At 43.0% G+C, this 12,757-nt stretch overlaps 1 protein-coding gene across 4 annotated transcripts; it reads left to right on the top strand.

Annotated features, from left to right (window-relative positions):
- The first annotated feature begins 385 nt into the window (after positions 1–385).
- LOC103184240 (tumor necrosis factor receptor superfamily member 3-like) lies at positions 386–11,848 on the top strand. Of its 4 annotated transcripts, XM_007902147.2 has the most exons (11): positions 386–520; positions 1,267–1,325; positions 5,666–5,702; positions 6,251–6,376; positions 6,788–6,928; positions 7,771–7,870; positions 8,782–8,903; positions 9,205–9,312; positions 9,967–9,992; positions 10,327–10,534; positions 11,576–11,848. In XM_007902147.2, the coding sequence occupies exons 2-11, from the start codon at positions 1,281–1,283 to the stop codon at positions 11,830–11,832; spliced, it is 1,170 nt and encodes a 389-aa protein (XP_007900338.1). In that variant the 5' UTR covers positions 386–520; positions 1,267–1,280; the 3' UTR covers positions 11,833–11,848. The 4 variants fall into 4 exon arrangements, with proteins under 4 accessions (XP_007900338.1, XP_007900340.1, XP_007900337.1 ...); XM_007902146.2 differs by lacking the exon at positions 386–520 and having other exon boundaries at positions 1,010–1,325; XM_007902149.2 differs by lacking the exons at positions 1,267–1,325; positions 5,666–5,702.
- Positions 11,849–12,757: the final 909 nt, after the last annotated feature.

Here is a 12,757-nt window from a genome sequence, read left to right as displayed (position 1 = left end):
GTCAGTGTTTCGGGTCCACGACCCTTCGTCCACAACCCGAAACGTTGACTCACTTTATGATAATAACAATAATAATAATAACAACAATAATAATAATAATCATTGCATTTGATACGGCGCCTGATCACGTCTTCGAGACGTCTCAATGGCGCGGGGAGTGTGGCAACAAAATTAAATTCGGATTTTCATGTCAAAAAATGGTTTTCAGATTCTTGGAACCTTTCTGCGGTAAATTCTGACTACAAAGTATTTTATGCACTAAGATTTATCAAACGTTGCACAAAACATTTGAGACATGCTTCGCTCTCTCCATAGATGCTGCCTGACCTGCTGAGTCTTCCCAGCGACGTCTGGTTTTGTTTTCAGATTTCCAGCATCTGCAGTATTTCGCGTTTTGACAACAATAATCATCATCGTCAACAACAACAACAACTTGTATGGCGCCTTTCACATCGGGGAGGCGCTGGACAGTGATAATAATAATCCTCATTGATTCGTAGATGGCACAGCTCAAAAACAGGTCGTTCTGCCCATTGAGTCCTGTCTGGTCCATTCCACACGAGTGCCCAATCCTAGGCTGGGGTTGATCATATTGACCACACAAAGGGTTTCGCCCACAAAATACACAGTCACTACACTTTACAGTGTATCCTGTGAAGCGCTTTGAGATGTCTCGAAGACGTGATAAGGCGCTGCATCAAATGCGAGGATTATTATTATTATTAGGGTTGACCATATTTTGTAAACCAACTCTGGTGCAGATCCTTAACGCCCACTTGAAGAGCCAGGATGGTTTTATCTCATTCGAAGCACAGCACCTTTGATAATGCAGGCTCCTCCAAGAGCTGGTTGGGAATGTTAGCCTAGACTGTGTAAGCCCAACTGTGTCAGAATGGGCTTAAACTCACACCTTCTGACTCAAGACGCAAGAGTGCCAACTGAGTCAGACTAACGCCTAAACTAGCAATGTTGTCCTTCATACTTCAATATATCAGACGTCAAAATATGACACACCAAAGTGCTACAACCTTAGAGAGTTGCAAGGGATGGTGGGTGTAAACCATACATAAGTGTGTGGTGTTTGACTTCCTTTTTGTTTGCAGAAGGTCACAAACAATCTTACCTTTATCAGCAGAGTGCGCGTTTGCAGCTCCCAGAACCGGATACCTTTGTCTAACAGCGCTTAAATCACAATGATCTTGTCAAGCGCGTTGTCTTTGGAGAGAAAACCAATGTTAACAGCTTTCTCGATCTTAATGATATTAGACCATTTTGGAGTAATGTCTGGACTACAGCGATCCAAACACCGATATTTTAAAAGAGAAGTAAGTAATATTTTCTTGGTTGCAATTTTTCTTGCCTTTTTCTGAAATACTCTGAATCATTAGTGTTAATTTTTAGATCAATCTCGATGTCAACAGAAAGAACAAATTGCATTTATATAGGGCTTTTACGTCGGGAGGAGGTTCCAAGGTGCTGGACAGTAAATGGTTTTGCACCTGAGCTGGGAGTTGGAATCAAAGAGGGATGGAAGGCAAAGTGGGGCGGGTAGGGGGGGCGGGCAAGTTGGGAAGATAACCGAAGGTGTGGTCAAAGAGGAAGTTCTTGAGACGGGTTCAATGTTGAAATGTACCAGTGAAAAAAATTCCATCTGACATGCGTTACTGTTCAAAGATCGTTCTACTAATGGTATGGAGCATATAATATTTGGTGGAATTTACTCTATTTGACCTACTAGCTTGGGACAATGGCTTATCTTTAATGCGAATATGGGATCAGACTAATGTAGGAGTCAATAATAATAATCCTTGGATTTAAAATAGCACCTTATCACATCTTCGAGACGTCTCAAAGCGCTTCACAGAATATACTGTGAAGTGAATTGACTATATTTTGTGGGCAAAACTCTGGCTCGATTGAGAGCGCACTTGCCTCCGAATCCGAATGTTGTGGGTTCAAGCCCTATGTCGGTACTTTTGGACACAGTCTACCTGGGCTGATACTGTAATATAGTGCTGGAGGAGCGATTTGTTGTGGGAGGTGTTGTCCTTTGGATGAGATGTTAATCCAAGATCGTGTCTGCCAGTTCAGGTGAACGTAAAAGATCCCAAAAAGAGAAGGGAGTTTCTCCCAGTGTTCTGGCTAACAATGTCCCAAATAAAATTGGTCATTCACGTTATGCTGTTGATGGGATATTACTGTGTTGCCGCGTTTACCTACAGGGTCTACAATTTACAGTGAAACATGTCAAGTACTTTGAGACGGATGTCCTCGTAAAATTGAAAGGCGCTGTATCAAATGAAAAGATTATTATACCCAAGTATCTAAAATAAAACACTAGAAGGATTTTCACCCAGGAAGGAATGAGTTAAGCGACACCGCCTTTTGTTTAACTCTATATTTCTGGTAACGGTCCTTGCATTTGATACAACGCCTTATCACGTCGTCGAGACATTTCAAAGCACCTCACAGGATTTTTATGTAAAGTGTAGCTTATAAGCGATCGTGAGAAGCTAAATTGCCGATAGCAATGTCCCCACAAACAGCCACACATTGAATAATTAATTTTATTTGTGGGGTAATTGCTGGCCAGGACAACTGGGAGAAATCACTTCACTTTGTTTTTCAATAGGGATCTTTACCTTCTACCTGAACAGGCAGATGGTTAGAAATATTAGAGAGACCATTCAACTCAGATGAATAGCATCCCTACCATAAATCTATACAAAGTCACTCCTCATCGTAGGAATTTACATTGTTACTCAATAATCATATGTGGGTTGAGATCAAGATTTGTGCAAAGTATAACTAACGTCATAAAATCCTACGTGCATGCTACGTGGATGCAGGATGTTAGCATGTGCTTAACCTCTTCACTGCGCGAAGCATTTCTGTCCTTTTCACCGAACAGTAGGACCCATGTAAAATGTGATCATTTTCTAGTTCATTGGGAGACAGAGAGAAAGAAAATGAGAGAGAGAGAGAGAGAGAGAGGCAGTCTACTGAGTTGACTTGTAGGCAAAGAAACCACCTTGCCCTCAAGTGTACGATAAGTGTTATCAATGACAAGCTACGTGGTGTTTAGCTGGTTAGACTCCAGCAGTTACCCCAACTCACACACTGGAGGTCCCTCCAAGCCTTGGCTGTTGCCAACCTGCGCCTGATACTTTCCAGGATCAGGTAAGCAGGATGAGTCCCTCCAGGGGAGACAGAGAGAGAGAGAGGGAGAGAGCATTGCATTCCAACAATCTATCTCTGGGATTTCCATGTGTAGGTGGGATGCCTGGAATTCTCAGCTTAGTTCGGAGACTCTTAAGTACTGCGATGGGTTTCTGCATGTGTCAGACCCACAGCGGGGCAAAAAAAATCAAGTGTGAAACACGCTTGAGACCTACACCTTGGAGCTCTATCCAAGTGCTGGATAGAGTTGGATAGAGTTACCCAATCGTAGCATCTCTCCATTTCAAAGCAGCAGCAGCAATAAGGTTGATAAAGGGATGATAAAATGGAGGGCGAGGTCCTCAAATAAAAGTGAATTGTACCCATTGTTTCAAGTGCAGTTTTCCACTGTTATACCAGCGTTGTAAACGATAAGTTGTTAATTGTTCATCTTTCTATTAGCCAATGTAACGGCCAGACGCTAAAAATCATCATAATCCTCGCATTCGATACAGCGCTTGAAAAACGATTCCACGCCCTTCATAGAGTGTTCTGCAAAATGAAGTGACGGAGCCTTTTGTAGGTGAACGTGTGTGTCCTCGAGCAGGCGAAAAGTGTGGTTACTAATAAATGTAGAACAGGTTTTCAATGAACATCGCATAATTTCTTTATCACTCAATCGTGCGTTCCTGAAAAGTTCAACGAAAATTTCAAGTCGGAACTAACTGAGACTGAGCAGAATTAGAGCACGCCTTCGCCTCTAAAGCAGGAGTTTTTCTCCTTGAAGGTTACTTTCTAAATGATTAAAAATAGCGCCATCCATCAATTTTTAAGACAGTTACATTTTTTGACGTTATGGAATGAAAAATACAGAAACTTTTTTGATCTGAACAAGTCACTGGAACACTATATAAAAGAAAGTACAGTAATATTGAAAGCTAATAATCAAAGTCATTTTGAAATTCTGAGTATTCTAAGTGAATATAGTCTATGGTTCATTCAAAGAAATTGCAAATATCAGTTTGAATATCAGATTTTAAAATCTAAACTTGTGCACTTCCTGGCTGAAGATAACAGATGCAAAGTTGTCAGTTGCAAATTGTTGTGCAGTAAGTTTAGGAGGGAAGAAAACACACGACCAGACAGACATAAAACGTAATTTTGTTATCCGCTCCTTTTGCTTCTGTGACTGCTAACTTGCTTATACCAAATGTGCAAAATCTGATATTGATTTAGTTGGAGCTGTAAGATGGTTCGCCCACAACCTAACACAGTCAATTCACTTTATAATATATTCTGTGAAGCACTTTGAGATGTCTCAAAGATGTGATATATATCAAATGCGATATATCAAATGCGAGGATTATTATCAGTAGTAGTAGCAGTGACTGCAACTAATGCTCTATGAACGATAGAAGCTTTACTATCCTCTTAAGTCAGTGAAAATAGTAGACCCAAGTGAAAATGCATTAAACAACAGATCCATTTGTCACAGGTTTCCTGTTCTTACCAAAGGCGACAGGTGGGGCTACTATCCCTTTGTTAGAGAAGGGGAAAACCAACTGGTATCATTCATGATCTAGAGACCACTCTCTGGAAAGTCCCATGTGTGCAGACATTGGGGTGAGGCCAAGATTAGGCTTGATTGTGATGCTCTCTCCTCCTCCCAATGATGGAATGGCCCAAACAGGGTGCACTGTTAGAAGATAATGGGTACCGGTAATAGATCTAATGGTTTAGGAAGAGCTTCTTCACGCAGAGGGTGGTAAGAATGAGGAACGCACTGCTCTAAGCTGTGCAAACAGTAGAGGGACCTAGGAACCCTGGAATACAATTCAAGCGCTCTGGGACACTACCCTACGTGGGGGGTGCTATATAAATGCAAGTTGTTGTTTTAAGTCCAGCAAATTGAGCACAGACAGTGTTCAGAACAGCAAGCTCTTGGCCCTTAAGGGATAGAGGATACAGTTCAAGATCCTGGACCTCACCTTCAAAGCCCTCCACGGTCTTGCTCCCCCCCCACCTCTCCGACTTCCTAATTCCCTACCAACCTGTTTGCTCCCTCCGCTCAGCGGGCTCTGGCCTGCTTCACATTCCCACCTCGCTCGCCCCACTATCGGCGAGCGGGCCTTCTCCCATTCTGCCCCCACCCTCTGGAACTCCATCCCGCCTGTCCCTCCATCTCGCCCCCTCCCTCGCCACCTTCAAGACCCACCTCAAGACCCTCCCCTTCGACTGTGCTTTTGCTCTCTCTGCTTCCCCCCTCTCTCACCCCAACCCTCAGCTCGGGTCCATAACTCTGAGTGTCCAGCACCTTGAAACGTCCTGACATGAAAGGCGCTCTACAAATATAATTTTGTTGTTGATGTTGTTAAACTGCGACTCTATTCACCCCACAGTGGGGGAAACCCTATCCCTCTTTTTTTCAATGTTTCCTGTTTGCTCCTAATTTTCATTCAACTGAAGTTATAACTCATGGGGTTTATTTTGTATTATCGTTTTTCAGGTTTCTTCGCAGATACAGTGTGTGATGTGTCTTCCAGGTAATTCACAAATTAAACATTATACTTGTCGGCCGTGTGGGGCAAAACCTTAGGCAAGTTTCCGTACTCCACACGCTTGTTTACCGAGCAGAAAGTGGGAACCCAGTTGTTAGTTGATTGGCAGATCGCTCTCTGGCGATAATAATCCTCAAAAAAAAATTGGGTCACGATTGTTTGTGGGACTTTGCTGTGTGCATTTGGCTTCCTCGTTTCGACCACAAATATACAGCCAATCTGTTATACAGTATATTCTGTCTCAATATACTGTATATGGTTTACCTGAAACTCTTCAGGTCTCTCGAGTCTGTAATGAAAGAATCTGCTATTTGTCCCAAAACGGTAAATTCATCCCAAATCTTTCCTTTATTTTTTCTCGTTTTAAAAAACGTTTAAAGATGGGCAGTGCCACAAACAAGTCTTTGAACGTACAATCAAACGAATGATCTTACTGGATGAAATGGGACATTTCTCCAAAGCCTGTTTTTGAGTGTGAGGGTTTGCCACACAGGCTGTTAATATCAACACCGGTTCTCTTTCTCTAATGGAAGGTGAATACAGGGCACAGCCGTGTTCGGGAGGAAACCAGGGGAAGTGTGAACGTTGTGATCCGGAGACATACACCGAAATGAACAATTCCCTCTCAGAATGTCGCAAGTGCTACGGGCCCTGTGAAGGTAAACGCAAATTAACCCCAAGATAAATCTGTCCACTTAAACATAGGTGAGTCAGCCGGGTTCAGTTCAGTAAGGCTCTCGCCTCTGAGTCAGAAGGCTGTGGGTTCAAACCCCACGTCGGGACTTAAAAACTCATAGCCTTTGTCTGATACTCCAATACAGCGCACAACATTGTTGGAGGTGCCGTCCTTTGGATGTGACATTAAACCGAGGTCCTGTCAGCCTCTTAAATTCTGATCACAATCTTAAATTTGAATACAAAATGTTCTTTTCAGCCTCAACTCCCTAGAACTCCACCGTCTGTCCCTCTGACTTGCTAACCTCGCTCACCTTGTTCAAGGTTCATCTCAAGACCTACCTTTCTCTCTCTGTGTTGCCTAACTCGCCTCTTCCTTAATTGTTTTGACGCAGGTAACATTGTAGAAACCGTTGAATGTACGCCTAAAACAAACAGGAAATGTGAATGTCCTCCCCAATATTACTGTTTGACTGAGGATAAAACCAAGTGTGAAAGGTGTCAGAAGTGTCAGGACAAGAAAAAGCACTTTTCAGGTACAGACAACTTTACTGAAACCTTACTGCCAATTCTGCTCTGCAGAAACTTTTCTATTTAATGCTGCATTCAGCCCCGAAACTCTGGAACACTCTTCCTCTATCCCTTCGCCTTCCTCCTTCCTTTCTCTGGGGCAATATAAGCCCTACATATTCCCTACTGCCAGAGGCCCGCTCACCTCTAACGCAGAAGACTGTGGGTTTTAAGCCCAAATCAGGCTCATAGTCCACACTGATGGGGGGGAGGGGGGGGCATATTATCACAGTGTCCATCTTCAGATGAGATTTTATCTCTTTAATAATAATTAATAATACTTGCATTCGATATAGCACCTTATCCCGTCATTGAGGCGTCTCAAAGCTCTTCACAGGATATACCGTAAAATGTAGTGACTGTATTTTGTGGGCAATATTGTTTGACCTCACTCTTTTCACCATCTTTCATTCCCCACCAACCCCAACCCAGCTCCCACCGTGGCTCTGGTGCTGTGTAGAAATGCTTTGAGACGTCCTAACACGAAAGGCGCTTTGTAAATTATAAACGTAAATTGCACTGTATTGTTTTAGGGCCCGTCAATCTGGTGCAACGTTAAAAGATCCCATGACACCAGTCAAAAAGAGACAGGAGTTTCTCCCAGCCTCCTGGCCAAACATCCTCCCAATAAATAAGTTATTCACTTCATGGCTTTATATGAGATAAATGCAAATTGGTTGCCACATTTGCCAACAAATATATGGTCACTTCCCTTACAGCACAGTTGTCTGTCGAGCACTTCGACTTGTTTGACATCAAATGTTATGTATCACACGCGGGGTTTTTTTTAAAATCACTTTGTTTTTAGAACACCAAAGAATTCATTACAACGAAGCATGCCAGTTATGTCCTTCAGGAACCTTTCAGAACATCACAGGAATAATGCAAAGGTGCCAGCCTCACACCAAGTAAGTACAGCAGTTGATGTGACAACAAAACTCCAATTGGCTGAGTGTCTGACACGTGCGGAAACCCACTGCTGTGTTTAAGTCTCCAAACCAAGCTGAGAATTCCATGTGTCCCACCTACACCTGGAAATCCCAGATTGTTGGACTGGAATGCGCTCTCTCTCTCTCTCTCTCCTTACCTAATTCCAGAAAGTATTAGGCACAGGAATCAGAAACTCCCCGGAGTGCTCTGTTTGGCAATATTGCACTTACAATTGCTTTGTCAAACCAGACTGTCTGTGATGGACTGCGCACTATTTGTTGGCCACCCTTTGAAGTTGTTGTGTTTTCAAAATGTGGGATTAAGTTTACAGTACAAAATTTGTACAACGCCTTTCGCGTTGGAAGGACGTCCCAAGGCGCTGAACAGTGAGGGATTTAGACTTTTTGGACCTGAACCGGAGGGGGCGGGACAGGATCAGGGAGGGTAGGGAGGGTGGCCAAAGGCTCGGTCGAGGAGTGGGGTTATGTGACGCACCTTGGTGTTTGCAAGCTTTGTAAGTTAATTTGTACAAAGGGAATTACAGGTTTCCCTTCAGTATGCAATCAGAAACCAGCACTTCCTCCCCGCCCTAACGCGATTGAGTTCCCAGCTCGGGTGCCCAGTCCGTTTGTGTGAAGGATCTTTGGAACATCCTCCTAGTGTGAGGGGTGAGGGATGTAAACATACATACGCTGTATAAATATAAATTGCCATCACTGTCAGAGCCAGATAATAATCACTAACTCGGACAAGATAACGATCCGATCTCTCGCGAAGAATTAGATTGTTTTACTTACAAATTAAGATCTTAACGCTCAGCCCGAAGAGAAGATTGACTTGACTTTGTGTTCCCATGACAATTGAGTAACTGATAAAATGTTTTGTACAGCTGCACAAATTTGGGGAAGATCCTTCACATCATTGGCAACAGCTCAGCAGACAACCACTGTATCTCTCCATCATCGTCTTCAACACCAACACCTTCCACAAATCAATATCTTCCACCAAGCAGTAGGTTTCAAATGCTCTCAATCTGAGACTTCAGATTCGGACAAACCTTCTCCTCTTTCCATCCGAGAGGCTGTAAAATGCAATACGTGAAACCTATTCCCTCACATGAGGGAGAGGGGAATAGAAGGGTGTGAGAGGGAGTAAGGAATGGGTGGAAACTTGTGTGGAGCATCAACACCAGCAAGGACTGGTCGGGCTGAATGGCCTGTTTCTGTGCTATACATTCTTTGTAAATCTTTGTGAATGTATATATATATATATTTTTTTTAAAAAAACATGCAATCATTTCCCTTTATTTCAGAATCTTTTTCAAGTTTCTACATCATGTGGCCCTTGGTGTTTTTGTTTATGTTATGCATAGTGATACTTATGAAAACAAAATCGTGTCAAATTGTGCGCAAGAAGCAAGGTAAGGAAAAGAGCTTCGCGCCTGTTATGTCCTTTGACAGGATTTTCTGATATTACTTAAATCACTGCTAAATATAGAAGGGAGGGTGGCACAGTTACTTGTGCTTGAGAGTGGACTGTAGGTGGCTCCAACAGAAGGGAAACAGCAATCAGAAATCTTGCCAATGATCACACATTTGTTTGTTGTACTCACGGCAAATATATACGTGCAAGGCGGTGCGTACACCTCAGGCGTGGTCACCTCCTGTCTTTAGGGTGTTGCCGTTGTTCAGTCCATACCTGTGATCCAAGCTGTCAGCTTTCCCCCGCAAAGCATACAGTCAATTGGCTTGACAGTGTATTCTATGAAGCGCTTTGAGACGTCTCGAGGAGGCGATAAGGCACTGTATCGAACGCAAGGACTATTATTAATATTATTATAGCTTGGCTCAGCACTCTCGCCTCCAAGTCAGAGGGTTTGGGTTCGAGCCCCACGCTGAGACATGTGAGTTACTCGTACTTTCAGATGAGGCTTTAATCCAAGGTTCCATCTGCCTGTTCAGTCAGAGTAATGACGACACTTTACAGTGAGGCACTTTGAGATGTTTGACAATGTGATAAGACTCTACATCAAATAGCAAAGTTATATATATATTATTCTTTATCTGTTTTACAGGCCTGGGAGTGCTGGTAAAACTGAAAGTAAGTACTTTATTTAGGTGCTTCTACACACAGATTGGTTTGGTTCCTTCGGCCCAATTGATTTCATCCTTCCAGAATCCCCAGCCTACCCTCTTCCCACTACAGCACCAAATTTAGTAAATAAGTCCCAATATCCTGACTCAACCTGCAATTGTTAATTATTCTCTGGATCAAGAAATGCTTTCCGTTTTTAGTTTGAAAATAAACTTATTTTTTAATTCAAAATAAAGACAAGTTACTATTTTCTAAAATTGTATCGAATGTAGAAAAAAAAGCACTTTGCAAACCTCTTTTGTTTTCTTTTTTTTTTGCTTTTTTGGGGAATTAAAAAAAGTTTATTTGCATATGTGGCACCAAGAGTGACCTGAATACCAACAACAACCCCGGAGTCGAGCAAAGGGAAGGAATGGCAACAGGAGAAGGGCTCCCTTGTGAGGATGAAGGCTTCAGTGATTTGAAACCTCCGCTACCAACTACCAACGAGAGTGAAATCCCGCAGTTTAAAACCGAAATTATAGATATTGAAACAGTCGCAGACTCTGGTGAGTGGAACGCTTCTTTCCACCTTCCAGCCCATCATCATCATCATAATAATCCTTGTATTTGATGCAGCGCTTTATCAGGTCGTTGAGGCACCTCAAAGCGCTTCACAGAACATGTTGGTGACTGGTTATTTTGTGGGAGAAAAGCGGCAGCCAATTGCGCACAGCGGTGTCCGTGGATTCATTTATTTTAAAAATGATTACCTCCGGAAAGCGATCCGCCATTCCACCTCAAAAACCAGGTTCCTACTGACTGCTGAGTGAACAGAGGAGCAAGGAATCTTGCCTAAGGTTTGGCCCCCACCCGGGGATCAAACCGGGGCCCTCTCGCTCGTGAGGCGAGCCCTCCAACCGCTAAGGTACGGGATTCCACCCTCTTGTGCCACCACGGCAAATGACATTTTGCACCGGCCTTTTCACACAACGGAAAGATTCTCCAGGAAGCGCTTTACAGAACGAGATTGACTTAAAATAAAGAGGACCCAACGAGGCAGCTCACAAGAATGGGTTTGGATGAAGAAGGCCATCGGCCCTTCTGATCTCGTCCTTCCCGCACACCCACCCGATCATCTCCCCATCGCTGCATCGAGCCGCTTTTGAAATGAGTCCCAACGTCCTGGCCTAAGCCAACCTTAACTGCCTCAGCTAAAAAAGGCACATTCAGGCTTCCTCCTCCCAGGGCTCGACAACAAATAAACCACAAAAAAGGGCCCAAAGTTTACAATTAAAATCCGCTCACCTCATATCTAAGCCCTGAGATGAATGAATCACTTACCTGCAGAGCTGCCACTGTTGGTGTCTATGGAGTAACCCTTAACTTATTTAAGCAATGCTCCTTCTACCACTAACCTTACCCAGTGTCCTCCAAAGCCTTTCACCCACCAAAACACACAGACACTACACTTTCCAGTACATTGTGTGAAGCGCTTTGAGATGTCTCAACATGATAAGGATCTTCATCAGATGCAAGGATTATTATTATTCTGTGCAACAGTAGCCGACGGAATAGATTTTAATGTAATTTGTTTTGTTCCTGTCTAGTTCACACCAAAAGGAGTATAGAAGAGAACATCCCGTTTCCAGTACAAGAAAATGGCAGGAACTCCAACATCTATTATCCTATAGAAGAACAGGGTCGGAAGCAATATTGCCAGCTAACAATGCTGGACACCAAGTGTGCAACTCAAACACAAAGCCCCTTTCTAAGTGCCAGGAAATACCTTCAAGACCAAAGTCCCCTTAAAAGCCACTTTTTTGCTGTAAAAACTGAAGAATTTGATAATAATCCTTGCATTTGATACTGCGTCATATCACGTCGTTGAGATAACAATAACAACTTGCATTTATATAGCGCCTCTCATACAGGGTAGTTTCCCAAAGCATTTCCCAGAATATACTGCAAAATGAATTGACTGTATATTTTGTGGGCGAAACCTTGATGGTGTCAACGGCAGACAAACTGGACTATTGGGTTATCAGCAAAATCAAACCCGCCTCACATTGAAAAATCAGTATGTAATTGAGCTAAGATATATATATATATATCTGAGGATTATTGGAAGAGTTTGCGTTTTTCAACGCATAAGAAATTCACCATCACACCCTACCTACCCAGCTTTGGGGGGAAACTCAAGTGTGCGTTGACGAAAGACCCATTGGATCTCATCCTTCCAGAATAACCCTTTGCGTTACACCATCTAGTTTCTTAAATGGGTCCGTAGTCCCCGGCCTCAACTACCTTTCCCTGAAAACCCCACGCCAACTTCTGTAGGGAAACCCTCCGTGTACAGAATAACAATCCTCACATTTAGTACAGTGCCTTTTCATGTTGTCAGACGTCTCAAAGTGCTTCACAGGACTTTACTCTGAAGTGTAGTGACTGTGTTTTGTAGGCGAACAAGGGACATAATTTGCACTCAGCAAAACAGCCACAAATTCAATCACCAATTATAATATGGGGGGGGGGGGGTGGGGGGGGGAGCGGGGAAAGAGGATGTGTTGGGCAGATCAGGTTTATCATATGAAGCTTTGCTATGAAAATAAATCACTGCTGTGTTCTATAATATACTCCACCTACTGTTAATAAAAATGTACGTTTAACTTTCATGAAATACCCTCGAATTGGGTGTGGTCTGGAACACGTGGTTTGTGATTTTAAATAAATGATTAATATATTCAACACTTTGCAGAGGATCAGACGACTCTCAAAATGGCTGTCGTGAG

Source organism: Callorhinchus milii, unplaced genomic scaffold, assembly GCF_018977255.1.
Source record: "Callorhinchus milii isolate IMCB2004 unplaced genomic scaffold, IMCB_Cmil_1.0 Scaffold24, whole genome shotgun sequence".
NCBI lineage: Eukaryota > Metazoa > Chordata > Chondrichthyes > Chimaeriformes > Callorhinchidae > Callorhinchus > Callorhinchus milii.
The sequence above is the reverse complement of the archived record's forward strand: the minus strand, read 5'-3'. Positions and strand labels throughout refer to the sequence as shown.

Excerpts from the sequence above, each read along its gene's own strand:
- LOC103184240 (XM_007902146.2), top strand. The coding sequence starts at position 1,194 with ATGATCTTGTCAAGCGCGTTGTCTTTGGAGAGAAAACCAATGTTAACA. Across the intron at positions 6,929-7,770 it reads CAAGAAAAAGCACTTTTCAG|AACACCAAAGAATTCATTAC; the intron begins GTACAGACAACT and ends CTTTGTTTTTAG. Across the intron at positions 7,871-8,781 it reads AGGTGCCAGCCTCACACCAA|CTGCACAAATTTGGGGAAGA; the intron begins GTAAGTACAGCA and ends TGTTTTGTACAG.